The 27676-nt window shown below is 53.6% G+C and overlaps 2 protein-coding genes across 2 annotated transcripts in view; one reads left to right on the top strand and one right to left on the bottom strand.

Annotated features, from left to right (window-relative positions):
- LAMB3 (laminin subunit beta 3) overlaps positions 1–18692 on the top strand; it is a 40906-nt gene extending 22214 nt beyond the window's left edge. The window contains exons 7-23 of the mRNA XM_024751009.1: positions 259–322; positions 672–865; positions 2801–2921; positions 3684–3872; positions 4891–5046; positions 5411–5607; positions 5915–6026; positions 6762–7140; positions 8330–8490; positions 8591–8811; positions 9093–9290; positions 9611–9755; positions 13426–13633; positions 14041–14182; positions 14559–14735; positions 15444–15597; positions 18183–18692. Coding sequence (XP_024606777.1) covers positions 259–322; positions 672–865; positions 2801–2921; positions 3684–3872; positions 4891–5046; positions 5411–5607; positions 5915–6026; positions 6762–7140; positions 8330–8490; positions 8591–8811; positions 9093–9290; positions 9611–9755; positions 13426–13633; positions 14041–14182; positions 14559–14735; positions 15444–15597; positions 18183–18319 — 2955 coding nt within the window. The 3' untranslated portion in view covers positions 18320–18692. The remainder of the gene's footprint in view (positions 1–258; positions 323–671; positions 866–2800; positions 2922–3683; positions 3873–4890; positions 5047–5410; positions 5608–5914; positions 6027–6761; positions 7141–8329; positions 8491–8590; positions 8812–9092; positions 9291–9610; positions 9756–13425; positions 13634–14040; positions 14183–14558; positions 14736–15443; positions 15598–18182) is intronic.
- Positions 18693–20328: 1636 nt separating this feature from the next.
- The window catches only part of CAMK1G (calcium/calmodulin dependent protein kinase IG), a 28677-nt gene continuing 21329 nt past the window's right edge, over positions 20329–27676 (bottom strand). Inside the window, exons 6-13 of the mRNA XM_024751053.1 lie at positions 27040–27163; positions 25598–25673; positions 24417–24529; positions 23581–23659; positions 22045–22132; positions 21384–21808; positions 20678–20805; positions 20329–20543 (exon numbers count right to left, since the gene is read on the bottom strand). Coding sequence (XP_024606821.1) covers positions 20715–20805; positions 21384–21808; positions 22045–22132; positions 23581–23659; positions 24417–24529; positions 25598–25673; positions 27040–27163 — 996 coding nt within the window. The 3' untranslated portion in view covers positions 20329–20543; positions 20678–20714. The remainder of the gene's footprint in view (positions 20544–20677; positions 20806–21383; positions 21809–22044; positions 22133–23580; positions 23660–24416; positions 24530–25597; positions 25674–27039; positions 27164–27676) is intronic.

Genomic DNA, 27676 nt, shown 5'->3' on the forward strand with positions numbered 1-27676 from the left:
TTCAACTGGAGAGGAGAGGTTGTACACACACACACACACACACACACACACACACACACACACACACTCATCTAAGGCCCAATGATCATCTCCCTCCCCCAGAGTGATTGGCAGACCTCACATCCATGGTCATCTCAGGCTCCAGGTAAGAAAGACCTTAGTATGAGAAGGTCAGGGCATTGAATGGAAAGGAGGACCTCTGAGCTTGGGCCACAGTTCACCTCTTCCTCAGATCTTCCATTTCCACTCTCTCTGCAGGTCCAACTTAACCTTATGGATTTAGCCTCTGGGATCCCAGCAACTCAAAGTCAAAAAATTCAAGGTCAGTGTGGCTACTCCTCTAGCCTGTGGGACTGTGGATGGGGAACAAAACATGGTTGGAACCCAGATCATGGACATTTCCTTGTCTTTCCTACCTCTGTCAACATGGTTGGATTGAACACTTGCCCTGCTCAGCCCATAGGGGTATTGTGGTGGCCCCAGAGACTCAAAAGGCCTGAGCCAGGGTGGAGTGGGTCTTTTCTGTTGTGGGAAGGTTGAGGAAGATGGAATGGTGCGACCAGAATTCCTTTCCTTATCATCCTGCCCTAGGAGTCTCTATTTGACTCTAACTTCCCGTTCTTTATTTTCCCATCTCTACCCCCTCCCTCCTTGTTGTTTGTCCCCTTCAGAGCTGGGGGCGATCACAAACTTGAGAGTCAACTTCACCAGGCTGGCCTCTGTGCCCCAGAGGGGCTATCACCCTCCCAGCGCCTACTATGCTGTTTCCCAGCTGCGTCTGCAGGGGAGCTGTTTCTGTCACGGCCATGCTGACCACTGTGCCCCCAATTCCAGAGCCCCTGCCAGCCCCTCCACCACTGTGCAGGTGACAGCCCAGAGAGGGGGAAAGGAGAGGGGAGGGAAAAGACCCGGGCAGACTGACGTCTTTAGCTTCTATAAAGGAGGGAGGGCACTAAATTTAAGACTCGAGTACTTAATATTTGAGCAATGGTGAAAATGATTCTAAATGATTATCATTTCAAAGGTCAGATTTTGCAGCACTTCTTTGGACCTGCTTTATGGTTTGAAATTATTTTTATTCAGTAACATAGAAGTATATGTAAGTATAAGCATACATATAAGTAGAAGTATAAGCATGGGTGTTCGTGGGGGAACTTAAGGCATTGATTTTCAGCACTGGTTGCGCATTGTAATTTCCCGGGGAGCTAAAAAACATCACCCAGACCCACACTTTCATACACTCTGATTTTATTATTGTTATTTAAAGCCCCAGGTGATTCTAACATCCTGCCAGGGTGGTTCTGACATCCTGCCATAGAGCCCCTGGTTTGGGGACTGTAAAGTCCCATGTAGAGGTGAGATATGGGGCAGGGCGAGAGAACAGAGTCTAACACAGATGCTAAGTCCACCCCAGAGCAGTGAGTCAGATGCATCAGGCATGGAAGAGAGAAACTCCAGCTTAAGAAGCAACCCAGGGGATTTTGCTGTGAAACCAAACTTGAGAACCATCGGTAGAGGAGAGAGAGTCTAGGACCAAGAAGCAGAGGGAGCTGTCATTTCACTTTTCCGGGGTTTCGGTTCTTCTGTTAACAGATGGGACTATGATATTTGCCCCAGTGATAGAGGCGCACGATGAAATCACGTAAAGCGACCCTTGAGGGAAATACAGGTGACATGAGCATCGGGCAGCTTTATCCTTTCCACTTCTGGGCCAGCGCTTGCCCTAGGCTACAGAGGAAGGCAGAGGGAGACCAGTGCCAGAGATGTGTCATCCATTAGGGTCCACAAACAAAAGACCAGAACAGAGGCTGAGCAGGATTGCCGGCATATGAGCATGTAGAGGAGGGCAACGGCCTGCCCAGCCCCGGCAGTTCTCAAATCTGGCTGCACAATGGAATCACCACTTTATAAAGTACCGATGGCTGGGCCTCTTCCCTGAGATTGGATTGAATCGGGCCTGGGCATTGGTATGTTTTAAAAAGCTCCCCAGATAATTCTGAAGTGCATTCAGAGTTGAAATCCATGGAATTAGAGAGACAAGGCAAGCCAGGTGAAGGACATGCCGTTCTAGCTGGCAGGATTTTGCTGGTGAATAAGAGAGTGAGGGGACGTCTAGTCAGGAAGAAAAACGTCAGTACAGGCCAAAAGGTGGAGAAAAGTAGGGCTTGTCCTGGGAGCGGCTAGTTCAGCTCAGCTGTGCTGTTAGGAGTGAGTAGGGGATGAGGACGGAGCAAACACAATGCAAGTCCTAGATGCCAGCCTGCTGGTGGTGAGCTTAATATGGAAGACAATTAGCACGCAATTGCTATTCTATTTTTATACCTTAATGAGTCTAGGAACAATTCATCATTGCAGTCTTATTAGCCAAACAACTGCAGTCATAGATTGTTGGAATGTAAATCTCCCGAGGGCCCACAAGCTTCTAGAATCACAGTTTACCAACAAGGCTCTCTAAGCACTTTACAGGTGCTGCTTTGGACTGGGCAGCATGGGGATGGCCAAATGCAAGGGCTGAGCTTTTAAAAACCTAAATGGAGGAGCAGTGCAGGTGTGCATGCATGCACACGCACACACACACACACACACAGACCACACAAGCCGGCATCTGGGAGTGCCATAGGAGCACACACACACACACACAGACCACACAAGCCGACATCTGGGAGTGCCATAGGAGCTGAGTGAAGGCTGGAGGAGCTGAGGTCTGAGCTGGACCCTGGGGACAGAGCGGAGAGGGCAAGTCCATTGCTGGGACGCTCCTGTGATAATTATTCATGGTAACCTATGGCCCCTCTCCTAGGTCCATGGGGTCTGCGTCTGCCAGCACAACACCGCCGGCCCCAACTGTGAACACTGTGCACCCTTCTACAACAACAAGCCCTGGAAACCCGCAGATGACCAGGACCCCCATGAATGCCAAAGTATGAGCCTGGGATCACCCACCTCCCCTGCAGCAGCTGGCCCAGCGGGGACACAAGGAGAATCTAGTCTTTGTTATTTAAATCTAAACCTAACTGCATTCTGTAATTTAAGCTCTCCTTGCTCTTTGGGGAAAGAGAGGGTATTTGAGAAAGTATTTGAGTTGCATCTTCCCACCGCTCCTGGCCCTTCTCCTCAGCCAGGCCTGGAGGGACCACGATTTGGTCCATGCTTCTGATGCCACGTGCCTTTTGGGCTAACCACAGGTCCTCCTACTTCTGGCCTATCCAGTGTAGGACATACATGGTTCCCTGTTGTCATTCTTTCTACTTCAGATGTGCCTCCAGAGTTGAAATCCATGGAATTAGATTCCTGGAGGCGGGATCCTTCCCTGCATAAATGAGGGCAACAAAGATCCCCAGCCCAGAGAAGGGCAGTGACCCAGCAGGAGACCCAGCAGGTGGCAGTGGGCGAGGGTTGACATGGGACCATTCAAAGGGCTCTCTCTTCGGCTCAACATGGGTATTATTCTTGGGTCAGTCCCCACACTGGGAGTCAAGAGGCCTGAGTTCTCTATTTTCCTTTCTTACTGGCTATATAACCTGAAATAAATTACAAAAGCCTCCCTGGGCCTCAGTTGCCCTGTTTCCCAGACCTGAGCATCTTGCAGAGTTGCTGGGGATGCCAGCGAGTTCGTGTGGAACGTGCTTTGTACATGGCAACGATGCTGCTCAAATGTCAGCCCTAGTTATCTCCTTTTGCAGGGTGTGACTGCAACGGACACTCAGAGACATGTCACTTCGACCCAGCCGTGTTTACCGCCAGCCAGGGGGCACATGGAGGTGTGTGTGACAACTGCCAACACCACACTGAGGGCAAGAACTGTGAGCGGTGTCAGCTGCACTATTTCCGGAACCGGCGTCCTGATGCTCCCATTCAGGAGACCTGCATCCGTGAGTCGGGGCTCCAGGGACCCAGGGCATCATATGTCTGTTAATCCCCATCTGTTCTGGGCTCAACAGAGCACACGTCCCTAAGGACATACAGGCCCTCAGGAAGCGTGAAGACTTGGTCGTGTGTCAGGACTTGTGGGCAATTGTTTTTAACTTAGCTGTGCCCTTCTAAGCAAGTCAGTGTGGTTTGCTCTTTATTTTTCTGCTTCCTCCAACATTAAGGACCCCTCCGTGGCAGGGGTTATTCTTGTATCCTTGGGCCCTAGCACAACGACAGACAAATAATTGATGCTCCAGGAATGTTTATTAAAGGAACATGTAAGTCACCCAGGAGTGACTTAACACATCACAAGGGCCAGTGAGTTCCTATGGGAGAGAGCAATGAGATAGAAGCACTTCGATCCGGGTGGGGTTCATCAGGTAAGACTTCCTAGGTGAAGGAAGAGTCTTCGTTTTGAAAGCCATGAAAGGGGCTTGGGTTTTGGGGTGGGAGAAAGTTGGTTCACTTCCTGTTGATATTTATCTATTTATGGAAACAGTGAGAAAGTCTTGAGTTTGACTTCTGTTTCCAGCACTTGCTTGCTGTGTGACCTTGCGTATGTTCTTTGAACATCTCTGAGCCTCAGTCTCCTCATCTGTGCAATGGGGGTAAGCATCCTCACCTCTCAGGATTATCGTGAGGATTACATAAGGTGACAGGCAAGAGTGCCCAGCTCCGTGCTGGCCACGGAGTAGCTATTCAGTAAATAATGCCAACCAAAACTTTTATAGTACTTAACATGTGCCAAGCACTGTTCCATCTGCTTTACACCTACTCATTGATTCCTCATAAGAAGCCTATGAGTGTTGTATAATTACCCCCATTTTATAGGTGAGAAAGCTGAGGCACAGAGGGATTGGTAAGGTTGTAAGTCAGGAAGTGGTGGAACAAGGATTTGAACCAGGAAGCCTGGCTTCTAGAATGTGCTCTCTGCTTTTCTTCTTTGTCCCTCCTGCCGTGGCTGCCTTTGTCTCTCAGCCTGCGAGTGTGATCCGGATGGGGCAGTGCCAGGAGCGCCCTGTGACCCAGTGACCGGGCAGTGTGTATGCAAGGAGCAAGTGCAGGGGGAACGCTGTGACCTGTGCAAGCCGGGATTTACAGGACTCACCTATGCCAACCCGCAGGGCTGCCACCGTGAGTAAGGGGCCCAGCCTGCCGTGGCGTGGGGCAGGCGCCTGGGGCCACCAGATCTGTGACTGGTCCTACTCCCGGAGCTGCGTGCCGGGTGCTTTGCCACTGGCTTCCAGCAGGTGACAGCACAGGCCTGAGGTGGAAGGTGGGACAGAATCCTCCCGAGGGAGGGCAGGCAGGTGGCCAAGCAGCCAGGTGTGGGGACTGGTGGGAAAGTGCGGTGGCCTTATGAGTCAGCCAGGTTATCTGGAGGGAACGGCCCTACCTCGTTCTTTTCCCAGGCTGTGCCCCTCCCTGGTGCACGTCCTCTGGGGGTAAGATTTTGGTGGCCCGGCCCCCGAGCTCAGCAGCCCTCCCTCCCGTGCAGGCTGTGACTGCAGCGTCCTGGGTGCCCGGCGGGACATGCCGTGTGATGAGGAGAGTGGACGCTGCCTGTGTCTGCCCCACGTGGTGGGCCCCAAATGTGACCAGTGCGCTCGCTACCACTGGAAGCTGGCCAGCGGCCGGGGCTGCGAGCCATGTGCCTGTGACCCGCACAACTCCCTCAGTCCCCAGTGCAACCAGGTACATGGCAGGGTAGAGCATGGGCCGCTCAGCAAGGGAGGGCTCCCGCCCACCAGCCTCTGTCTCCCCTCCGCACTGCCCTTCTGGGTCTTTCCAAAGTCAGACTGGGCTGCTTCTGTCCGCCTTCCCCTGGGGAGGCCACCAAATGTCCCTCCGTCCGTGGCTCTCAGCCTTTGGCAATGCCACATTCGCACACCTTCTGCAGGGCCGTCCTGGGCTTTGACTTCGGAGCTTGTGTCCTTGTGGGAGCCCTTGCTTTGGGGTGCACTGGGGAGTTCTGCCCCCTGACCGGTCTCTCCCCGCACAGTTCACAGGACAGTGCCCCTGTCAGGAAGGTTTTGGTGGCCTGACCTGCAACGCTGCAGCCATCCGCCAGTGTCCTGACAAGACCTACGGAGATGCAGCTATGGGATGCCGAGGTGTGCTCACTGAGTGGGGACGCGGAGGACATGGGGGTGTGTGCTCGGGTGGGCTCGTGGTGGGGACACGTGGGTCTGTGGTGGGGGAGGGCATCCCGTACTGGTCCACGCGGGGTGGGCCCTGGCAACCCATAGGAGCGCTCGCTCCCCACTGCTGCCACGGGGCTGACACCAGGCCGTCCCCATGTCCCTATGTGCGCATGACAGGAGGGCTGCTTTGCTTCCCGCTTCCCTGAGAAACCATTTCCCAGAAGCCATCTGCAGGAAACGTCCTCCTCTCCCTCTTCATAGATGGAGAAAGTGAGTCCTGAGGGGGAGTCAGTTTGACAAATAGTGACAAGGGCACGCAGACCCGAGTCTGTTCTCAGCTCTGTGACCTCAGGAGGAGTTGCTCCCCCTCTTCAGGCCTCAGTTTCCTCATCTGGGCAAGGGGCACACTGCCTCAGGTGCTTCATCTGTGAGAATGGGAAAATGAGCATGTTAACTCTGCCACAGAGTGTGTGGTGAGGGTCAGAAGCGTTAGCGTGTGCCTGGTGAGTGAGGCTCAGAACAGTGCCTGCCACGTCGGAGGTGCTACGTAAGGGCTTGCTGTCATTACCATGATTTCATTCCGGCCTTGACTGTCTTATTCTAAGTGTGAAAGACCCTGAGGTCAGACCTCCTCTTCGGGCTTTCCCCACAAACACCTGATCTTCCTGACCCCCAGGCCTCTGACCATCATTTCTCCCCCCTTAGCCTGTGACTGTGACTTCCGGGGAACGGAGGGACCAGGCTGCGATAAGGCCTCGGGCCGCTGTCTCTGCCGCCCTGGTTCGACCGGGCCACGCTGCGACCAGTGCCAGCGAGGCTACTGTGACCGCTACCCGGTGTGTGTGGCCTGCCACCCCTGCTTCCAGACCTATGACACCGGCCTCCGGGAGCGGGCCCTCCGCCTCAGCAGCCTCCGTAATGCCACCACCAGCCTGTGGCCTGGGCCGGGCCTGGAGGACCGCGGCCTGGCGTCCCGGATGCTGGACACAAAGAACAAGCTGGAGCAGATCCAAGCCATCCTCGGCGGCGCCTTGGTCACGGAGCAGGAGGTGGCCCAGGTGGCCAATGCCATCGTCTCCATCAGGTCATTCCCTCTCCCTGCCGAGCCACGTGGCAGAAGAACAATTCCATGTGGGTCCACATAGGGGCACACTGGTCCTTCCTTACATCGGTTACAGCCCTTTACCGTCTACCAAGGCTTCTCACAGGCGCCTCTCTTTTCACTGTCACGACAGTCCTGGGAGGTTGGCGTGGTGGGTGTTATTCCTTGCATTTTGCAGATGAGGAAACAGGCACAGATAGGTGACATGATAGAGTCACGTGGCCGCCGAGGGGCACCGGGAGCACAGGCACGAGCCCAAGTCCTGAGTTCTTCCAAGTGCCCGGTGCCGCCCGTGGGAGAGTCAGCTCTGCATTAGTCAACCTTGTGGAGGGCATCTGAGAGGCAGGGCTCTAAAAATAACTTGCGTTTGCCTTTGGAATGGGAGCAGTCCCACCCACGGTCTCCTCCCACCAGCCGAGGTGCCTTCTCAGGGAGGTTTCCTTCTGAAGTTTTTATGAGTTTTCTTTCCCTGAGCACTTGCTGACTGTGAGGGCCTGAGCCATCTAGGTGTGCCATTGACCTTGGTCTCAGCACTGAGTAGGGAGTCTGCAGGCGGTTGGTGGGCTGGGTGTGCAGCCCTGGTGGGGCTTTCCAGAAGGACGGTCCGTGCTGAGAAAAGCCCGGCCATGGAGTACGCGAGGCTGGTGGAGGGAATGGTGGTGGGTGGAGCTGCAAAGGCCCTGGGAGGGAGGAATGTCTGGAAGCTCAGCCGTGGTGGGTCAGGGCAGGTGACCCCCTTCAGGTGGAGACCACCAGTGGGCTGCAGCTACGGGAGCTCTGTGGGGAGGTGTGGGCTGCAGAAGAGAGACTCGGGAGCCTGGGGTACAGGTGGTGGCTGATGTCCGCCGGTAGGCAGCAGAGGAGGAGGAGGGGCTCGGGGGATGCTCCTCGTGGAAGCCGATGTGGGGAGGCGGAGGAAAGCCGGGACTGTTAGGGTCACACACGCCAAGGAGGGAGAGATTTTTATGGATCTGCCCGCATAGGGGTGGAGGGAGGTTGTGCTAGCTTTTGCCCAGCAGGATCCTCTCCAGCCTGCGGAGGCTCCCTTCTGTGGCTTTTACTGATGGCGTCTCTTTTTCCTGACTCAGTAGCAATTTCTCCGAGGGGATGGCTGGCTCTAGGGAGGAAGCCCCCCTCCTGTATTTTAGTGGAAGCTTCTCTCCCACTTCAGGCAGACTCTCCAGGGCCTGCAGGTGGATCTGCCCCTAGAGGAGGGGACTTTGTCCCTCCCGGGAGACCTGGAGAATCTGGACAGAAGCTTCAATCGCCTCCTCGTTATGTATCAGAGCAAGAGGGAGCAGTTTGAAAAAATAAGCAGTGCCGATCCTTCAGGTGAGGAGTGGTACACAGACACCACGCCGGGCCAGGCTTCATCTCCGTCTCCAGGCCTCCGGGTCCAGGGCCAGCTTGGTTCCCTCTCTTCTTCCCATAGGAGCCTTCCGGATGCTGACCGCGGCCCACCAGCGGTCATCCCAGGCTGCTCAGCAGGTCACGGATAGCTCCCGCCGGCTGCTGCGGCTCAGGGACAGCCGGAGAGAGGCGGAGAGGCTGGAGCAGCAGCTGGGAGGGGCAGGAGGGGCCGGTGGCCCCCAGCTCGCGGCCCTGAGGCTGCAGATGGCTTCCTTGCCTGATCTGACACCCGCCGCCAACAAGGTGACTCCTGTCATGGAGCCCCACTTCCAGAGGCCCCCCACCCCAGCTTGTCACTCACCGACTGTTGCTCCACATTCCCCCCTGGGGCCACGTGGACCTCCCACACCCCTGCCCATCCCGACCCTTGACCCCACATAGTGTGTTCAGCAGTTACCAAGGAAACAAGTTTCTGGTGCCCAAATTGCCGTGGAGATGTCTGGCTACTTGTTTCCCAGGTGTGGGAGGGGAGTGGTCACTGAGGAGGCTTGGGGACCCCCTCTGATGCCCCCATCTTTCCACAGCTCTGTGGGGGCCCCAGGGAGATGGCTTGCACCCCGGGAGCGTGCCCTGGGGAGCTGTGTCCCCGAGACAACGGCACGGCCTGTGGCTCCCACTGCAGGGGTGCTCTCCCCAGGGCAGGTGGGGCCTTCCGGACGGCAGGGCAGGTGGCCGAGCAGCTGCGGGGCTTCAACGCCCAGCTCCAGCAGACCAGGCAGATGGTAGGTGTGGCTGAGGTGGGGTGGGTCCGTGGTGGAGGAGGCAGAGGGGACAAGAGCTCCTAAGCAAGTCAGAGCTCCCATTCTGTAGCCAGGAGTCGAAAGCCCAGAGATGTCGGGTGACTTTCCCGTGGCCCTACAGCAAGCGAGAGATAGAGTTTGAGGCCAGTGTTTTTACATCATTTCTTCTGGGGCCAAACCGAGCTAGTTACAAAAGTTTCCTAGGGAGATCTTGGGTAGCAGGTGCCTCCAGAATCCTCGGGGGCTGCTGAGAGGCCCTCTTGGGGCTTTAACCACTGCTGACCCATAGTGTGTGTCAGCAGATCAGGGCAGCCGAGGAAGCCACCTTGCAGGTGCAGTCAGATGCTCAGAGCCTGGAGATGCAGGTGAGCACCAGCCGCTCCCAGATGGAGGAAGACGTCACACGCACGCGGCTCCTCATCCAGCAGGTCCGAGACTTCCTCTCAGGTGAGCTGGTCTTTACCTTTTCCTGGGCTGATGTTTCGACTTCCGCCTGTCCTCAGTGCCCCATTCCCTGTCCCTCATCTCATTTGTCAGTCAGCTACTTCCTTCCCTGGTCTCCATGCCCCTGGACCAGCCCCCATCAGTCACCTGGATGGCTGCACGGCCTCTAGGTGACCCCCCACCTCCTTCCTGCTCCTTCATAGCCCGTTCTCAGCAGAACAGTCTGAAACATCTTTGAAAAATGTGTAAGCGGGGTCACATCCCACTCATGCCTAACATCCTTCACTGGCTTTCCCTTGTTCTTGGGATAAACTCTCAGCTCCTTACCATGGCCTCTGTTACCTCCTGGGTATGGCCTGTATCCTCTCCACTTTGCTCACAAACCATCTTTGAACAGGCCAGGCTCTTGCCAGCCTCGGAGGCCCTTGCTGTTCCTCTGCCTGGGATGCTCTCTCTAAGGCTGCTGATTCTTGCCCTCCAGGTCTGAGTTTAAATATCTCCCTCGGGGGGGCCTTTTCTGACCACCCCCTCTGGTCATCCCCCTCCCCCATATTCCCCTCTGGAGTCTGACCTTCACTGCTCTACTCCAAGCCTGTGGTTGTTGAGCTCACCTGTCTACAAGTGTAACGTTTGTCTCCCAACTGGACCCTAAACTCCGAGAGGGCAGGGATGGCTGTCTGTCTTATTCACTGTGTCCCTGGCACTTAGCATAAGTCCAGGCCCAGAAAAGCACCCAATGTTGATTGAATGAATAAGTGAACCCGATCTCCTCCCTTGCCACCTGGGGAGTGGGAAGGTCCCTGGACGGGACTCAGGGAATCTGTGGGACTTTGGGCAAGTTGTTTTCCTCTTTACCTCATCTTTTCGCTTCTGCCAACGGGGATGATAGTATTTTACAAGTTTATTCCGGGTGTCAAGCAACGACATAAAATGTGTTTTGACAAATTAAAGATGCCTCAGGAGTATGAACTGATATTATTAAATTTCTGGCCCCTGCCAGGGAATTTGCTTGGCTGGGAGCCCAGTTAACATGAGCTGACGGCCTGGTGTAATGACAGTCGTTCTTCCTGTACTACTGCGGTGCTTCTGCTTCAAGAGGCCAGAGCCCCCTCCGGGGTGCAGGTGGCGGGTTGGAGAGAAGCAGGGACAGGCCGGAGTTTGGGGATGGGACTCACAAATAAGGAAGACCTTCCCTGAGTGAAGCCGCGTAAGGCAGGCTAGGTGGCCCCCCATCCTGCATCAACCCCAGCTAGGGGGTGGTGGGATAGGAAGCCTGTCCTTGGGGTGCAGTCTGGGCTCCAATGAATGGGCAGGGAGTGGCCGGGCTGCGGGGTCCCTGCTGTCCCCTCAGTTATGCTTGTGTCTCAGGTTGAGTCCTTGGACAGGATGAGGGGCAGAGAGAAAGAGCAGGGCCTGAGAGAGGCCTGGCCCCTGGGAGGGACCTGGGATAATTCTTACAGTCTCCATGGCTGTGGATTCTAAGGTCCAGAGTCCCGCTGCAGGAAACATGGGTACCAGCTGCTGTGGGCGCACAGGGTCACAGCGAGGGCGGGAGAGTGGAAGGCCAGTGGAGGAGAGAGGGGGCACCATCTTTCTCAGGTCATCAAAGGAAGTGACAAAGATAATAGGTCAGGTTTACTGAGTTCTTACTAAGTGTCGGGCACTGTTCTAAGTGCTTCACATTATTTAATCCCGACTGCCTACCACTTTGCACGTGAGGACTCCAGATACAGGGAGGTTAAGAAACCTGCCTAGAAGCATCCAGCTTGGAGGGAGTATGGGAAGGGCTCACCTCACTCCGGAGTCCACACTCTAGATTATTGCGTTATGAGCTGGACCACCTCCCAGCGCCCCACCACCCATCTTGCTTCTTTGCCTTCTCTAATGTTTGTCCTCTCCCTGCATTGTCTCCCCTGCCCTGCCCCACCCCTCCCGACCTGGCTAATTCCTACACAACCCTCTAAGGATCCCCTGGGTATCTCATTCTCCAGGAAGCTTTCCTGGACCTGTCAGACTGGGTTAGGAGCCCCTGTAACAGCCGTCCTAGCACCCTGAGCTTACCCCCATCACTCAGGGTTGTGCTTCCTTGCCCCACTAGATTTCAAGCTCCATGAGGGCAAGGACCAAGTCCAATCTGACTTGCAGTCTCAGCTCCCCACATCCTGCAGCTTGGAGCAGTGAATGTTTGCTGAGCCCACTCTTAGACTCAGAAGCCCATGAAACTGAGTGTAACTAAGACCAAGCCCACGGGTGCAGCTGAAGTGAGGCAGAACAAAAGAAGGGCAGGCACTAGGTGAGGGTGTGCTTGCCGTAAGAGGCTTTCTAGGGAAGGCACATATAAGCCGCGTTGAGAGTAGGACTCTGGGTTAGTTGAGAGGTTGGTGGTCTCTATGGGGAGGTCCTTGTGAAAGCTCGTAATTGGGGAAAAGCCCACTTCATGAAACTCAGCCACAATTATGCCTTGAGCTCCTGCAGTGTGCTGCCCTGGCCCCAAAAGGACATAGCAATAAAGAGGCATGGTTTCCACCTTCCAGGAATGTCCTTCCACCTGGCATGAGGAGGGGACTCGGTCTAGGACCTCTGTAGCCAGTTGGTGAGGAAACCTTTGATTGCAGAGTAAGGCTGGGTGGGCCCCAGAGGAGTTAAGTCCTAGGGCAAACTATCTGGGTGGGGGGGTGCCCCCTTCCCTACCATGTCGGTACCAGTGGAATCTGTAAAAGTGACCATGGGGAGGAGATGCCATCTCTGTACTCCTGACCTTACTCTCTGATCCAGAGTTGGATTGTGAAATTCCTGCTAAATTGATTTTTTCATATCATCCCTTGAGGTTGGCCATCGTGATTCCTATTTCACAGATCAGGAAACTGAGCTCAACGAAGCCAGTTGACTTGTCCCAGTTTGCTTGAATAGTAAAGAGGAGGCCTGAGACTGGAGCCCCTTCAATCATTTGTTCAATGTACAAACAGAGTGCCTCCAAGTGCCATGCACTGTGCTAGGGGCTGGGCTATAGCTGTGGATGAAAGCCAGTCCCCGTCCTCACGTTGTTTACGTTCTAGTGGGGAAATGACAGAAAACCCAATAAATGAGTTAAGTGTCCAGCACGTGGGTGGCGATAAATGTTAGGGAGGAAGATAAAGCTGAGAAGGAGGGTAAGGAGTGTTGGCAGAGGGTAGAGGTTGCGATCCTAGATTGGATGGCCTGGGCTGGCCCCTCTCAGAAGGTGACATGTGAGCAAAGCCCAGGTAATCTTGATCTGCCTTTGCAAAAGCGAGCACTCTGCCCCAGAGGAGGGGCACGTGGAAGGGTTCTTATTGCCAAGGAAGCAGTTCCAGTCCCTGGCTGGTCTCCCCACTTCAGGGCTGATTATATCTGTGCTCCAGGCATTGTTCAGTACCAGCTGCCTGGTACCACCTCCTTCTCCCCAGCCTGCAGCTTCCTGTGGTGGAACTTAGTTGCCACAGCTGTGCCGACAGCCATCCTCCCGCGACAGCGAGCCCGGAAATTCTCAGAGCAGGGTGCCTGAGTGTGCCCGGGAGGGAGCCGCAGCTCCTTGGGCAGCCCGGGCAGAGATGGCATGGAGGTGCTGCCCACGGGTGTTGTCAGCTTGGAGAGGCCTCTGATCTTTGGGGAGGTGGCTGAGCTCCCCCATTCCGATGGATGGTTTGTCTTCCAGACCCTGACACTGACGTAGACACCATCCAGGAGGTCAGTGAGGCCGTGCTGGCCCTGTGGCTGCCCACAGACTCTGCCACAGTCCTGCGGAAGATGAATGAGATCCAGGCCATCGCAGCCAGGCTCCCCAACGTGGACCTGGTGCTTTCTCAGACCAAGCAGGACATCGCTCGGGCTCGCAGGCTCCAGGCTGAGGCTGAGCAGGCCAGGTGTGGCCCTGGGCCCTGAACTTCTCCCAGGATCGGGCTGGGAATTTGCCCCTCAACTCTGTTGCTGGAAGCAAGAGAGGAACGTCTGCAAGTCAGAGGGGTGCCGAGGGCTGGGAGACAGGAGGAGGTGCTTACTGTGGTGGGGGATGGTGAAGTGATACACGGCATCCAGCTGAAACTTTATTCGGCACAACCCCGTCTTCCTTATTGGAAACCGTCCCCAGAGGCTGCCTCAGACAACCTGCTTGGTGGGGTCCTGGGATGGAAAAGCTACTGAGTTAATACTCGGCTTCTTATCTTGGCTGGAAAGGATATTCTCTGGACTGGGGAGTGAGTTGGATCCCACATCTCTTCATTCACTGTGCACCCATTCCACCCTCCCCCCTCTTCCATTCCCCCGGCCCCAGGAGCCGAGCCCACACAGTGGAGGGCCAGGTGGAGGATGTGCTGGGGAACCTGCGACAGGGCACGCTGGCACTGCAGGAGGCCCAGGACACCATGCAAGGCACCCGCCGCTCCCTTCAGCGTATCCAAGACAGGGTTGCTGAGGTAGGCATTATGGCTTCCTTCCCCCACTTGTGGGAATGAACATTCAGACTCGGGCGCAAGGCATAGAAGATGCCAGGAAGTGACCCGGGTGGAAACTGAGCTGGGGCCCTGAAGAAGGGAGCCTATGAGCCTTGAGCCTGGCTTCGAGCCTTTGGTTTTCTGCTCTCGTGGCTGCTGCAGGAGTGGGTGGGGTTGGTCAGCTGAGCTGGAGAACTGGGAGGCCTGGATGCCGGGGGCAGATAGAGGATTGGGATGGTGGCGATAGTGATGTCCTGCTTGTAGAGAGTTTTTGTGGCCTGATGAGTTGGAGGAGAGAAGAATGAAGGTCACTGCCTATGAGACCCACCCCAAACTCCGGGTCTCTTTTTCCACAAAGGTTCAGCAGGTGCTGGGGCCAGCGGAAAGACTGGCGACCAGCCTGATGGAGCAGCTGGGTGGCTTCCGAGCGCGGATGGAGGAGCTCGGCCACCGGGCCAGGGAGCAGCGGGCACAGGCCGCCCAGGCCCAGAATCTGGCAGAGGAGGCCAGCAAGCAGGCACTGAGTGCCCAGGAGGTACCTAGAGGGCAGAGTTAGCCCAAGCAAGCATGGCCGGCGGGAGCAGGACAGGACTCTGTACACTTTATAAGACCATGGGCTCCAAAGCACTTCGAGTACCATTTATTCTGAAATATCCAGCGGGGGCTTCAGGATTAAGGCACACCTGGCCAGGTATCTGAATTCTCCCTCTGGATGCCTTTGGTGGAGCTGGTTCAGGGATGCTGGAAACAGGCAGTCCGATCCCTCTCCTCTCACAGATGAAGTGACTCTGTTCAGACCTAAAGCTCATCTACAAAGGAGGTCTCTTGACACCTGATCCAGAGCTTGTCCCCTGTCATGGTTATCCAGCCCAGACAGAAACTCTTGACTTAGCCCAACCTGAGCCCCATCACTGTCAGAATTAGATCAGAGAGAAGGTCGAAGAGCCAGTTTCAGTGTCTCCAGGGTACCGGTGGTCCCGGTACAATGGCCAAGCTGCCAAGCACACTATTCAGTGACAACTGTGCACCTGGCCCTGTGCTGGCACTGAAGATGAAGGGAGAGGAAATACAGAAGTTAAGGTATGGCTTGTGGCCCAGGGGCTTTTATAGGCAGAATCAACCCATTGGGGATATTAGGAGGCATCTCATCTCTGTGTGCTGATTTGGGTTACATCAGGTCCTTTAGCCAAAGGTCTTAGGACTTGGGATGATGATGATGTGGAGACTGTTCTTCCTTTTTCAGGGATTTGAGAGAATAAAGCAAAAGTATGCTGAGTTGAAGGACCGGCTGGGTCAGAGCCCCATGCTGGGAGAGCAGGGCAGCTGGATCTTAAGCATCAAGATGGAGGCGGAGGAACTGTTTGGGGAAACCATGGCGATGATGGACAAGATGAAAGGTGAGGGAGTTGTCCAGGGACTTGGACTTCAGGGCATCTCTGAAGGCTGCTCCCAACCCAGGGTTTCTGAGGTCTAATGTTTGGAGCTAGCAGTGCTAAGGCAGTGAGATCAATAGGGATTTCCTGAGCACCTAGTAAGTACAAGGCATATAATGTGACTTTGAGGCGTGTGGACATGTTCACAAAGACTAGGCCTGCCCTCAAGAGGCTCGCAATCCATTTTTTCCTATTGGCCACCAGCTTCATGAAACTATTTAATAGCACAAAGAGGACTGTGATAAAAGCCCAAATAATAGAAGCTCTAGGGGCTCAGAGGATAAGTAACGTCAGAGAGAAATGTTCAGGGAAGGTAATGTTCAAAAAAGATAAGATTTGAGGTGGACCTGGGAGGATGTATAAGCCTGGAAGAGGCTGTGAGGAGGAGAAGGGACATCAAGACATGTTCTGAGGATGGAGGCGGGATCACCCAACTGGAGAGGAGGGTTGATGAGGAGAGAACAGGTGGGAGAGAAGTAGCACGGAGCCAGTGTGGCTGGTCCACGTGGCCGGCCCCGATGCCAGGAGGAGGTGGGTAGACTCAGCCCTGGAGGCAGTAGGAAACCATCCAAGGGTTTTGAATATGGCAAACCATAATGAAAGAAGCTTTCGAAAGGGTTCTGAGGTTCCTTGGAAAGGAGAACAGAGATTTTCAGGCTCAGTCTCTGAGATGTGATGATGGGGTCACTGCCCTGTGAATGACAAAACCAGAGCCTCTTTGAATTTTAGAGAAAGCTTTTGACAAAAATCTGTTTGGCTAGCTAGATGGACACTATGGAGAAAGGTGAGCTGGCAAGTTGACAGTAGCTATGGCCGGCCACAACTGAAGTGGGAGGCGAGAGGAGCTGACCTAGATGGAGGAGTCCAGGGCTGGGTCAGTGCACGCCCTGGCCCTGTCCGTCAGTGTCTTGTATGAAGATAAAGAATTTGCTAATCAGATCTGAGGATGACAGGTAGTTAATGCACTAGATAACAGAACCAGCATTCTAAGGCACTCTCAGAAGTCTAAAAGGATGGGCTGAAACTAACAGGATAAAATTAAGTAAGGAGAAAAATTCCCCCTCACTCTGGCCTTGTTTGGACCTAAACTCACAAGTATAGCTCAGGTGAGGTCTGGCTTCTCAGTGGGTAATGTAGCTAAACACTTTATAACCAGTTAGTGATAAACACGTATGAGTTGTTACTCACCCGAAAAAGACCCAAGAGTTTTGAGTAACTGTAAGCTTGATATAAGCCAGAAGTGCCTTTGCTCCTGCCAAAAGAGCTAATAAATTCAAAGCAGCCAAGACAAAGGGAGTAATGGCTCAAGGATGATATTAAAAATATTTAGTAACTGGTGTGTCCTGCACCTACCCACCAGCCAGAAAGGCTCAGGTTGTAGCATTGGAGCAAGCATTTACCTGCTTGCAGGAATTTACCTTGAATTGCAGGGTTATGGGGAGAAGGATGCTTAAGGAGCCTCTGGGGATGGGGGTCGGGGAACAGAACAGCAACTGTAAACATTTCAGTGTTTTATTAACTCATAGGTCCATGTGGGTACCCACTGGCTGAATGTCAGTCTGTTAATAACCCTGTTACACTCTGCTGATCTCCCAGGTGAGATCGAGCTCAGTGGAGGCTACTACAGCTTCAAAAGGGATATTGACGAACCCACACACTTGAGGGGGAGGGTGGCCAGGGTTGGGATGTAGGGAAGGCCTGGTGATTATATCAGATGGGGAGTGGACGAAGGAGCTTGGGCGGTTTCATCTGGGGAAGATGGGGCCTCAGACATGCGAAGGACTGCCACGTAGGAAACAGAAAGAATAGATTCCTACACCCCGGGAGACAGACCTGGGACAATTGGGTGGCAGCAAGGTGTGCTCAGATTCTGGCTTAACCAGAAGACTTTTTAACAAGCAGAACTGCCTAGAGTTGGAGCCTTGTGAGACAGTGCCCCCTGGCCCTGTTCCTGGAAAGTTCAGGCTGAGGCTGGGTACCAGCCCTCATGAATGTGGTCCAGGGGGCCCTGCTTAGGATGACAGGGGGGGACAGGCTGGACTCGATCACTTTGGAGTCCTTCATATCCTCCACACATAATCTGGTGGTGGGATGTGGAATGGACCGAAGGGGGAGGACTAGATTTATCTGGAGTGGCATTTTTGGGGAGAGAGGATGGGGAGGAATTCTGGTCACCCAGCTCTTTTGCCCTGGTGCCCACCTGAGGAATCATGGGTGGGATGGCAGCTGTCTGGGTCCAACATAGCGGGTTTCTTATCTTGGTGCCAGTGGCCTCCCTCATCAGCCTGGGACAACTCTGCCTAGAGCGGAGGAGAAGAGTAGGGGCAGAGGATCCTTGGGGTAAGGGCTTCCTGGGTCTGGCCCCTGCCATGTTTCTCTAAGAGTGGGATGGGGGCTGGAGAGCCCTGAGGCTGGAGAGAGCTGCCTTAGGGGCCAGACTCCCTCCAGGTGGAGGTGATTTCTCCCGCAGATGCTGCATCCAGGTGGGTGGGAGGAGAAGGAAGGGTTGGGAGTCATCTTCCTCCCCCTGTTGTTCCATCTGCCCTCAGACATGGAGTCGGAGCTGCTTCGGGGCAGCCAGGCCATCATGCTTCGCTCGGCGGACCTGACGGGGCTGGAGAAGCACGTGGAGCAGATCCGGAACCACATCAACGGGCGCGTGCTCTACTACGCCACCTGCAAGTGATGCGCCAGCGTCCAGCCTGCGGCCCTGCTCATCTGCCCTCTTTGCTCCTGGGGGCCAGGCTGGCTTGGAATACCGTCCAGCTGCAGGAAAATTTTATGCAACCTAAAGCACAGCCTGGACCACCCTGGTGTGCAGTTGTTAAGGTTACTCTGGGCTGCAGCTGAGCCTGGGCTGATGGGACAACTACCGCTGAGGGACAGACGTGGTGGAGGCAGGCCACATCATTGTAACCAGGAGCTCTCAAGAGGAGGGTGCTTGGCTGGGCGGTGTCCTTGCCCTTCATTCTCCGTTGAGGCTGAATCCTGGACCAACACAGAAACATAACTAAAACTGATGTACAAGTGAAAAGCCCAATAAATATCTATAGAAAGGAGCCTGGAGTTTCAAAGAGGGGAAATAGTCTGTCTCCCTGTGAAGTAAACATTTCTCATTTGTTTCTGTCTCCCATCTGGGGTTCCTGGGGACTCCTCTGCTCAAGCCCGAGGCCTGGTGGTGGGTGAAAAATAGGCTGCCCCCACTCTGCTCTGTCTAGCGACTCCTCACCCAGACTTAGGGAGACGGGGCCCCTTTGCTCCAGCAACTGATGGATTTTATACTTGAGAGACCAGAGGAGGCGTTTTCACCTCTGGACAACTATACAGTTTCTCGTTTACAGAAGAAAATGTAGAAATCCAGAGACGGGAAGCAAGCTGTTCAAAATCACACAGCTCCTAGAGGCAGAACTAAGACCAGACCCTGTGTCTCCAGAGATCTCAAAAAGAAGCTGTAAATGGATGTGTGTGTGTGTGTGTGTGTGTGTGTGCTGAAAATATGGAAATGGCACGAACGTTTGTGTGCTAACTGTGGCCCGGACGCTGTGCTAGCATTTTATCTACATGAACTTCTTGGTCTTTATTGATCAGAGTAATTACTTATTGAGCTCTATGCTAGATACATCATCTGCATTATCTCATGATGTAGGTGGCACTGTTGTCCCCAAGTGAGGAAACCAAGGCACAAAAGGTTCAGTGACTCCCCCAAGGTCACAGATGTGGCAGGCAGGGCAGAGCTAGGTCTCAAACCCAAGTTCATCTATTACAGGCATTAGGAGGATGGCTGCTTGGGCTGGACTGTCTGGGTTCCGGTGGCACCTCCGCCAAGGGGTTGTTCTGAGAAGGAAATGAGTTGATGCGTGTAGCTCATGTCACTAGGTGCCTGGCCCACTGTGTGTCCCCCGACCACTCCTACCGTCGCTAGGTCCTACCTGACCTCAAGCTCTCTGTGCATTTTCCACTCCAGGAGGCCCAGAAGCCCCTGAGCTGCTTCTGACTTAGAGAAGAACCAAAAGAAACCTCATAGAAAAAAATATGTTCATTTTATTCAGCACAACACAGAGCCTGAAGCTGGAGGGAGCGGGAGACCAGAAAACTGGGAAGGGACAAGAGCAATGTGTCTGATTTTCAGAGAGAGAGAGAGGGGAGCAGAGCCAGGATCTGAATTACTCGCTGAAAGAATAGTCAACTTCCAATTTTCACTTAATTGAGTGTGTGTGTAGAGGGCATCCGGCCAGGATAATAATTCCTTACGGTACCTTGCCTTGGGTTTCTTTCTTTTTCATCTTGGAGGGTGTGGTCCTGCTTTTGGATGGGGGCAGGGAGAGAGGTGGATCAGAAGAGCGCTGGGCGTAGGCTGGCCAGGTTTGGAGCTAATCCTGGAGTTAGGATTTGAACTTGGAGAGGTCACAAGCAGACCACGAAGCTGCCTGTCATTCATGCAGATGCGCAGGTCACTCCATTAACGAGCCCATTATGGCTACGAGGACGGAGGCTGGAGAGGCAAGATCCAGGGTGTGCTGAGCGGGGAGTCTGGGTAGATGCTCCATATGGCTTTGCTCGGAGATGGTGACACAGCTTGGCCAGCCCATTAAGCTTTTCATGACGAACGACACAGACCTGGGTGAGAGCTATCTACGGACACTGTGCAGAGCCACGGCACGTAGGGTTGGGGGCACGGAGAAGGCAGGCCAGGGGGACCTGGAAGCCTCGGGTGCCGCTCCGCCCGCCCACAGCTTCGGTGAGGGCTCCACGCTTGGGGACTCACTCCTGGGCCTTCTGTGAGGGTCTGTTCCAGGTGGCAGCTGTCTGCTGCTTCTGATCAGGCCTTGCTCGGCTTGCTTTCCCTTCTTCCCACTGCAGCGTAGACTCCAGGTTTGGAAAGGCAGAGAAGAGGTGAATAGCTATCTCTCCTGCAGAAGAAGGGGGTTCAGGGTGGGGGGGTGCTGTCGCCTCTGGTACCCCTTGGACCCCATCACTGAGACTCTGTGACTGCGATTTCCCCCTGAGCCCACGGCCCTGGCCCTCCTCCCTCTAGTTCCCTCACCTGAAAATTGTAGTGACATAGACACAGGCCCCTGGGATCACATAATGAGACAGACTCCAGTCTGCCCCGCCCGGCAGTGGGAGCTGCCGCTGGCTTTAACTGGCACCATGACCTCCGATTTGAAGTTCCTAGAAAGGAAATGGAGCGGCCGGCTATGATGGAGTATTTGAGGAGGAAGGAGAGCCGGGATAACTCTCTGTGCCTGTGGCTGCCACTCAGCCCTCCCTTTATGAGGTTCAGAAAGTACGAGCCTTTATAGAAAAGATGAATGAGATAACCAAGCCCCCAATGTCCCCCTAAAACACAGAGGCCCTGGAAACTCAAGGAATCTAACGCCCACCACTCACATCTACCCAGCTTTCTGCAGGCATTTATAATCCCTGTTGCCTCACTAAACTTTGACAGTACCTCTGTGGGGCAGGCTGAGCAGGTATGATCCAATCAACCCATTTTACAGATGAGCAAACTAGAAACAGAGATATGGATTGAAATGACAGTGGCCACACAGCTGGTGAGGGGTGGGGACAGGACTGGAGGCATTTCCCTTGACCCCCTCCTCTCCCCCCATCCAGAGCTCTTCCACCCTACAGAGCTGCCCCCAAATGGGAGAGACTCTTTGGTCAATTTCTTTCAGCTCCATTGCCTGAGTTCTTTCAGATCCAGGCTGAGCAGGGCTAGGCCTTGGGCTTTGGCTGAAAATACGTACTGTTTTCTGTTGGCCTTTTTGAGGAGCGTGGGCTCAGAGCAGTAGGAGGACTTCCCTTTGGTCCCGACGCTCAGGCAGCTGGAGCAGCAACCGCAGGGCCCGACGTCCAGGGGCCCCTGCTGCATGGGCACAAGGCTGCTGCTGATGCGGAGGGAGCCGTGGATCAGGCAGTTGAGGGACCTGCCCCCAGGGGCGGTGCGCCGGGGACCATGCTGGCAGGGCAGCCGGGTCAGGGCAGGGAGGGCCACACTCTGGTCCAGGGCGGGTGCCTCGGTGATGGTGATCTCAGGGGAACTGGGTCTTGAGGCTTCAGACGCTTGAGTGATGGGAGGCCCGTGCTCCACGTCCGGGCGGACAACTGGGCTGTGCACGTTCGTGTGTAGCTTCCTCATGTGGTGTACCACGGCTGCTGCGTTGAAGGCTTGCTGAGGAGACACGAGACCAGTCTCTGGCCGTCTCCATCCTCAGAGGGCCGTGAGGCTTAAGCTTTCCCTTTGCCCTGGGACCTCTTGAAACCGATGCATACACTTCTCATTTCAGAGAGGGTTCAGGGAACTCCAGGGTCTGCCGGGAGACCCCAAGGGAAGCCCCTCCCCCAGCTGCCCCAGCCCAGCCTCCAGGGCCTAGACAGCCTGCCCGCCTCCTGGAGAGGACCACTCACCCTCCACTTGCTCTTGGCAAAGTTCTTCTGGATCTGGAGGCTGACTGACGGGTAGATGTCCCGGTGGAGAGCTGTGTTTCCGTTAATCCTGTGGACGTGGAGGGGACCCCTGGCTAGTGGTGGTTACAGGGACTCAGCCAGGGGTTGGGCCGGGGGCTGGGCATGCAGGTCCAGGGTAAACTAAGTGGACTGCCTCAGGACAAGGGCAGCCGGAGCTACGAAGGGGCTGGAGGCAGGGCTCCTCTTTCCGCCGGGCAGGCCATAGGGGGCCTATGCTTTAGAAACTTGCTTTAGAGCTGGGTGGGCAACCTATAGCCTGTGGGCCAAATCTACTCTTTGCCTGCTTTTGTAAATAAGATCTTGCTGGGACACAGACGCGCCCGTTCATTCAGCTATGGGCTATGCTGCTTCCGAGCTGTAACGGGCAGATTGAGTGGTTGCCATGGAGACGATACGGCCAGCAAAGCCTAAAATATTTCCTATCTGGCACTTTATAGAAAAAGAGTTTACTGACCCCCATCCCCCCACCCCATGTCAGAGGGCGTTTGGGCTGTCACCATCCTTTGGCTCAAAACTTTGCTCAGAACCCACCTTCTCCTTCCTCAGTAAAGCCACCCAATACAGGCTGCCCTTTTCTTGTCCCCTCGGCCTGTTATTCATCCATCTCTTAAGTGTCCCTCAGACACTTGCCACGTACATAATACTTTCTAGGTACTTAGGGACCCAGAGAAGTAACAGACGTGGCCCTGATCGCTAGGGGCTTACAGTGTAGGTTTGAAGCCTTGTTTCATGCCATGAACTAGAGTAATTCATGGTGAGCTGTGTAATGGATAAGGAAAGACGGGACGTCTGTCCAGATTGCAGGGGGCAGGGCTTTAGAGAAGGACAAAAACTGCTCTGGAGCCTGAAGAATGCTACATCGATTGCAGGGCATTTGATGTGGTGAGAATGGTATGATCCAAGGTGTAATTTGGGTTTAGAAGGCGGGGGAGGGCAGGGAGAGCAATATAGCTATTAGGCCTTTCTGGAATACAGAAGGTACTCTGGGAATCCTGAGAAATGAAGTTGGAGGTAACGGGTCAGGCCAGATTAGGGAAAACCTAGGCTTGCTGTGGTGGCGATTGGGGAGCTTGTAAATTTTCCAGCAGGGGTGTAGCATGAAAAAAGAAGTGTTTCAAGAATTTATTTACCTGCTTTACCAATTGGCTGCTTTGTGATTGTTCTCAGCGCACCTTGCATGGAACAGACTTTGATCCCAGAGTAAAATGCTGCTCTTAAGGACAGGGCAAAGTTACCTGTCTAGCTGTATCTGCCTCCTGAACTTGACTAGATGACCCAGCTGCCACCATTGGGTCAGAATCCACTTACTTAAATGCTATTTTCTTCTCTAGCTGGATCTGGTCTGTGCTCTTTGGATGTCAAACAGTAAACAGCTAGGGCAAGCAGACTCCAAGGAAACACGCTGTGAGCGAGTCAGCATGGTGTTTGCGGAACAACAGGTGAGGGTCTAGAGCCCATCCCCCATTCCTCACTCACCAGGGGTGCCTCAAGGCCTTCTCACAGGTGTACCGCTCATTCGGGTCCTTCTCCAGCAAGTGGCAAATAAAATCCTTGGCTAGGGGGAGCAATCAAAGATACAACAGATAAGGACCAGATTTCATGACTGATGGAAATTCACTTCCAGGCTGGTGGGTGGCACTGAAAGCTTTAGCTCATCTTCCAAAGAGGCAATTTTAAGAGTCTTGAAAGAGAGAAAAAACCAAACCACCTAGCAACAACCCACCACAAACCACCAGAAAGGCTCTACGCAGCCGTGTCACCCACCCAACACTGGAGATACATCTCTGGGCATGAGGCACCCACGTGCCTGATGCCACACGGGTGCACATTTGCACCAGTCAGAGGCCAGCACCGCACATGGGTACACGTGTGAATGCTAGCTTATCCCAGCTCTGATCCCCACTTAATGGACCCAACAACAAACACTCATAACCTTCCCACACACAGACATTGCAGACGCCTGATCTTGATACGTGAAAGGCAAAACTTGGCCTTGGTTTTGCCACTCCTGCCTGGAACACTCCCTTGTGCCTGGCTCTGCCCTCCTGGCCCCTTATCTGAACCACCTCCTCCACTGTTACCAGACATACTGCGGTTCTGCCTCCAGGAAAACAAAAGCATTAACCTGAGATGCGAATCACTTACTTGGCCTTTGACCCAGATGAAGATTTCTCCACTTTCCTTGGAGCCTGTTCTGTTAGATTCCCCAGGGACCGTCAAGAGCCAGGACTGGCATCCTTTGTTAAGCTCTTGTCTCTTGGCAGCCTCTGCCTTGAGCCTGTTATTTTGTCCTTCACACTGGCTGGTCTTACCTGACTCAGAAATGTCATCCCAGAACGGAGACTCAAACTCATAGTAGCCCTCCTTGATTTTCTCAAAAAGCTTAGACTCAGTGTCTTCATAGAAGGGGGGATACCCACACAGCCTGCAGTGGAATAGGAAGGTACATGCTGCTGAACGACCCCATCCTCCCTGGGCCAACCTCTCCCCTCTGTCCAGCCTCCCACTATATACACAGGCAGGCAACATAAAGGTCCCCACCAGCAGTGTGACCAGGACATGGGTCTGCCTCTGATTCAGGAATGATGCAGGTTCTGTCAAGTGTTTATGCAGGAGTCAAAGCGTGGGACAGGCCACCCTGAAAGGCCTCTTTGATCATTATACCCCCCAAACCCTCACCACCTCTCCACATACTTCCCCTGACTCTCAGATGATATATAAACTATTTTTAAGAAGGATGGTAGAAACGTCCACTTGAAGGTAAGTTTCATGAGGGATTTTTTAGGCTCCTTTGTTCGTCATTCTTCAGTACTTAAACCACTGATTGGCACAGAGCAGACAGTCAGTGAATATTTGTTGAGTAGATGAATGACGAGAAGCATTATTCAACATAAGCTGAGGAAACAGAGAAATGTATCCACACTAAGGAGTAAATGATTAATCGCAGGTTATTTTCCTAAGAGCAGAGTTTGCTATAGGTGAGAAGGGATGCTGGGGAAGAGGCGTTGAGCAGGTTTGGAAGGGAGAGCCTGAGAACGTGTGGAGAGGAGCAGTGACCGAGTTCGGGTTCATCCAGGCCATCATTTTGCCTTGGGCTGACGTCGCCAGGAGACAAATCTGAGATGTGAACATTTTGCCCACTTGGCTTCTAAGCTTAGCTTGGCTTCTGCCTCTTTTACTGCTCATTCTACAGAGTGGGACTCTACATTTATACACAGTAAATGGGGGTGGGGTGCTTAAACAGGGAGTGCCATGTGGCTGAACGGTGGGTTCACACTGAGCTCTGTTTTTATAACTTGGTGGAGATCAGGACAAGAGCCTTTGGAGCTGTGTGCGTGCGTGTGTATGTGTGCACGCGTGTGTGCGTGCGTGTGTACATGCACGTGCTTTGGAGGTGGATGCTACTCAAGGAGCTGAGATGGGGAGGAGAGAAGAAAGGGTGAGCAGGCTCTGAGATTCCTCAGGAACTGAGCCAATGCCAGCTTCTACTCACAATATGTAAGTGATGACTCCAATGGACCAGCAATCCACAGCCTTGCTGTAGGGTTTCTGAGCCAACACTTCCGGAGCTGCAGCAAACCAAAGGCAGAGTCAAAGCTGAGCAGGGGCAAGAGAGAAGGCTGAGGGGTGAGGGACAAGTGTCAGGACGCAGCTTAGCGAAGAGGACTAGGGTAGCGCCTGGGATAGTGTTGTTTTTTAAGACTGAAAATTCCCCTAGGGCAGGGATTGTGTCTTTCCCAGCAGACTAAATCTTCCTCCATCAGACTGAAAGTTCCCATGACAGGGCCTATGACTCCCCCATCAGACTGGGGATCTCCAGGGCTATGTTTTCCCCATTATACTGAGTACTCTCTGGAGGCAGGGCTTATATCTCCCCACTCAGATGGGGGACCCCGCAGTACAGGGACCTTGTGTCTCCTTGCAGACAGGGAAATCTGCAAGGTGAAGGCTGTCTCTCCCACTAGATTGGGATCTCCCTGAAAGCAGAAGTTCCATTAATTGAGGAGTTCCATTGAGTAGTAACTGTCCCATCAGTCTCTGTTACCTTCTGAGGGCAGGGCTTAGTCTACTCATCAGATCAAGAGCTCCATGAGGGCATGGGCCATGTCTTCCTCTGATAGGGAGCTCTAAGGCAGTAGTGAGCTGCTGTCTGCATTTATCCCAGATACCAGGGATTTGTATCCAATGGACTCAATATGTGCTGGTAAGTGACAAACCTCTCTTTTGGGGAGAGAGAAGCTTCCCTCTGTCGAGTCAGGGTTCTTCTTCCCACTCCCAGCCCCAATCAGGTGATGAGTGGTTAAGAGGGAAGGGGCAGTAGTGGATGCTCTGAGTTTTGGCTTTCTCCCTCCTAGATTCCATGAATGTTCTCTCCTGGTACCCTGCCTGCTCTCACCTTCTGGGGGGCCCTGGAAGCCTATAGGGCTGTTAGGCAGGAGGCCCCACTTCTGCCAGTTTCCTAGGGTATTTTCTTGGGTGTATATTTGGGGACCCATATTTGAGTTCCTCAGATTCAAACACAACACTGTGCCTCCAGGATACCACCAGTTGGGGGGCTGAGGTCTTCTTCCGACTGGGAGAAAGTAGAAGGAGGTCTAGTGGCCAACCTCTCAGCAATTTACTGATCTCTGGGTTTGTGATCTTTTCTCTGTCCCTAGTCTAGATAAAGGCAGGGAGTCTGTCTGCAAAAGTGAGAGCAAAAGTATAGACAGGAGGAGTGGGAAGGTTCAGGGGTAGGATGCCTTTGAAGATGTAGGATTTGTGAGCAGGAGGGTCCAGATGGATTGGCTGGCCCTAAACCTCATAAGTGACTGTACTACCAGGATCACCCCTGAAATTGAACCCTGTCTCCTTACAACAATCCTTCTTCATGAATAACATCCATGTGGTGGAGTGTAGCCAACTGGTCAACCTCCCTTCTGTTCCTAGACTCACCCACGTAGCCTGGGGTCCCACAGGCAGTGGACATGACACCATTCTGCTCCATCTTGGAGAGGCCAAAGTCTGTGATCATGATCTTAGAATTCTCCTCAGGGGTGAGGTAGAGCAGGTTTTCAGGCTGTGGGAGAAGAGAAATATCATGTAATGCAGGATATAATCACATGAAACAAGCATCACTTTCCTTCCCCTGAGGGAAGGAAATTTCTTAGGGAGGGGCATCCTGTGTTTCTGACTTCAAAGCCAGACGAATCTCCCTCCATTCTTCCTTCCTTCTTCCTACCGGACCTTCAACCCCTCTAACCCAGCACCTTGAGTTTTGGTTTTGGCCCGACTTTGCTTAACTTTATAACTATTAATGTACTAACCCTTCCCTCTTCTCATCTCTAACTACCCTAAGACTGTTTTGCTTGTTGAGGAAACCAACCCTTAGTTTATTTTCTCTGATCTCTCTAAAGTCTGATAGGTGTCTGTTGCAATGTTGACTTTCAATAAATATTTATTAAATTTGACTGTGGCTAAATCCAAGAAATGTATGGATTATTTTGGTGACCTAGTAGGGTGAGGCCTAGTGAAAAGTACAGGAAAAGGCTGAGGTGCAAATGAACAATGATTGTTGTCACCCAAGATTTGT

Source organism: Neophocaena asiaeorientalis, unplaced genomic scaffold (assembly GCF_003031525.2).
Source record: "Neophocaena asiaeorientalis asiaeorientalis breed wild unplaced genomic scaffold, Neophocaena_asiaeorientalis_V1.1 scaffold67, whole genome shotgun sequence".
In the NCBI taxonomy this organism is placed as follows: domain Eukaryota; kingdom Metazoa; phylum Chordata; class Mammalia; order Artiodactyla; family Phocoenidae; genus Neophocaena; species Neophocaena asiaeorientalis.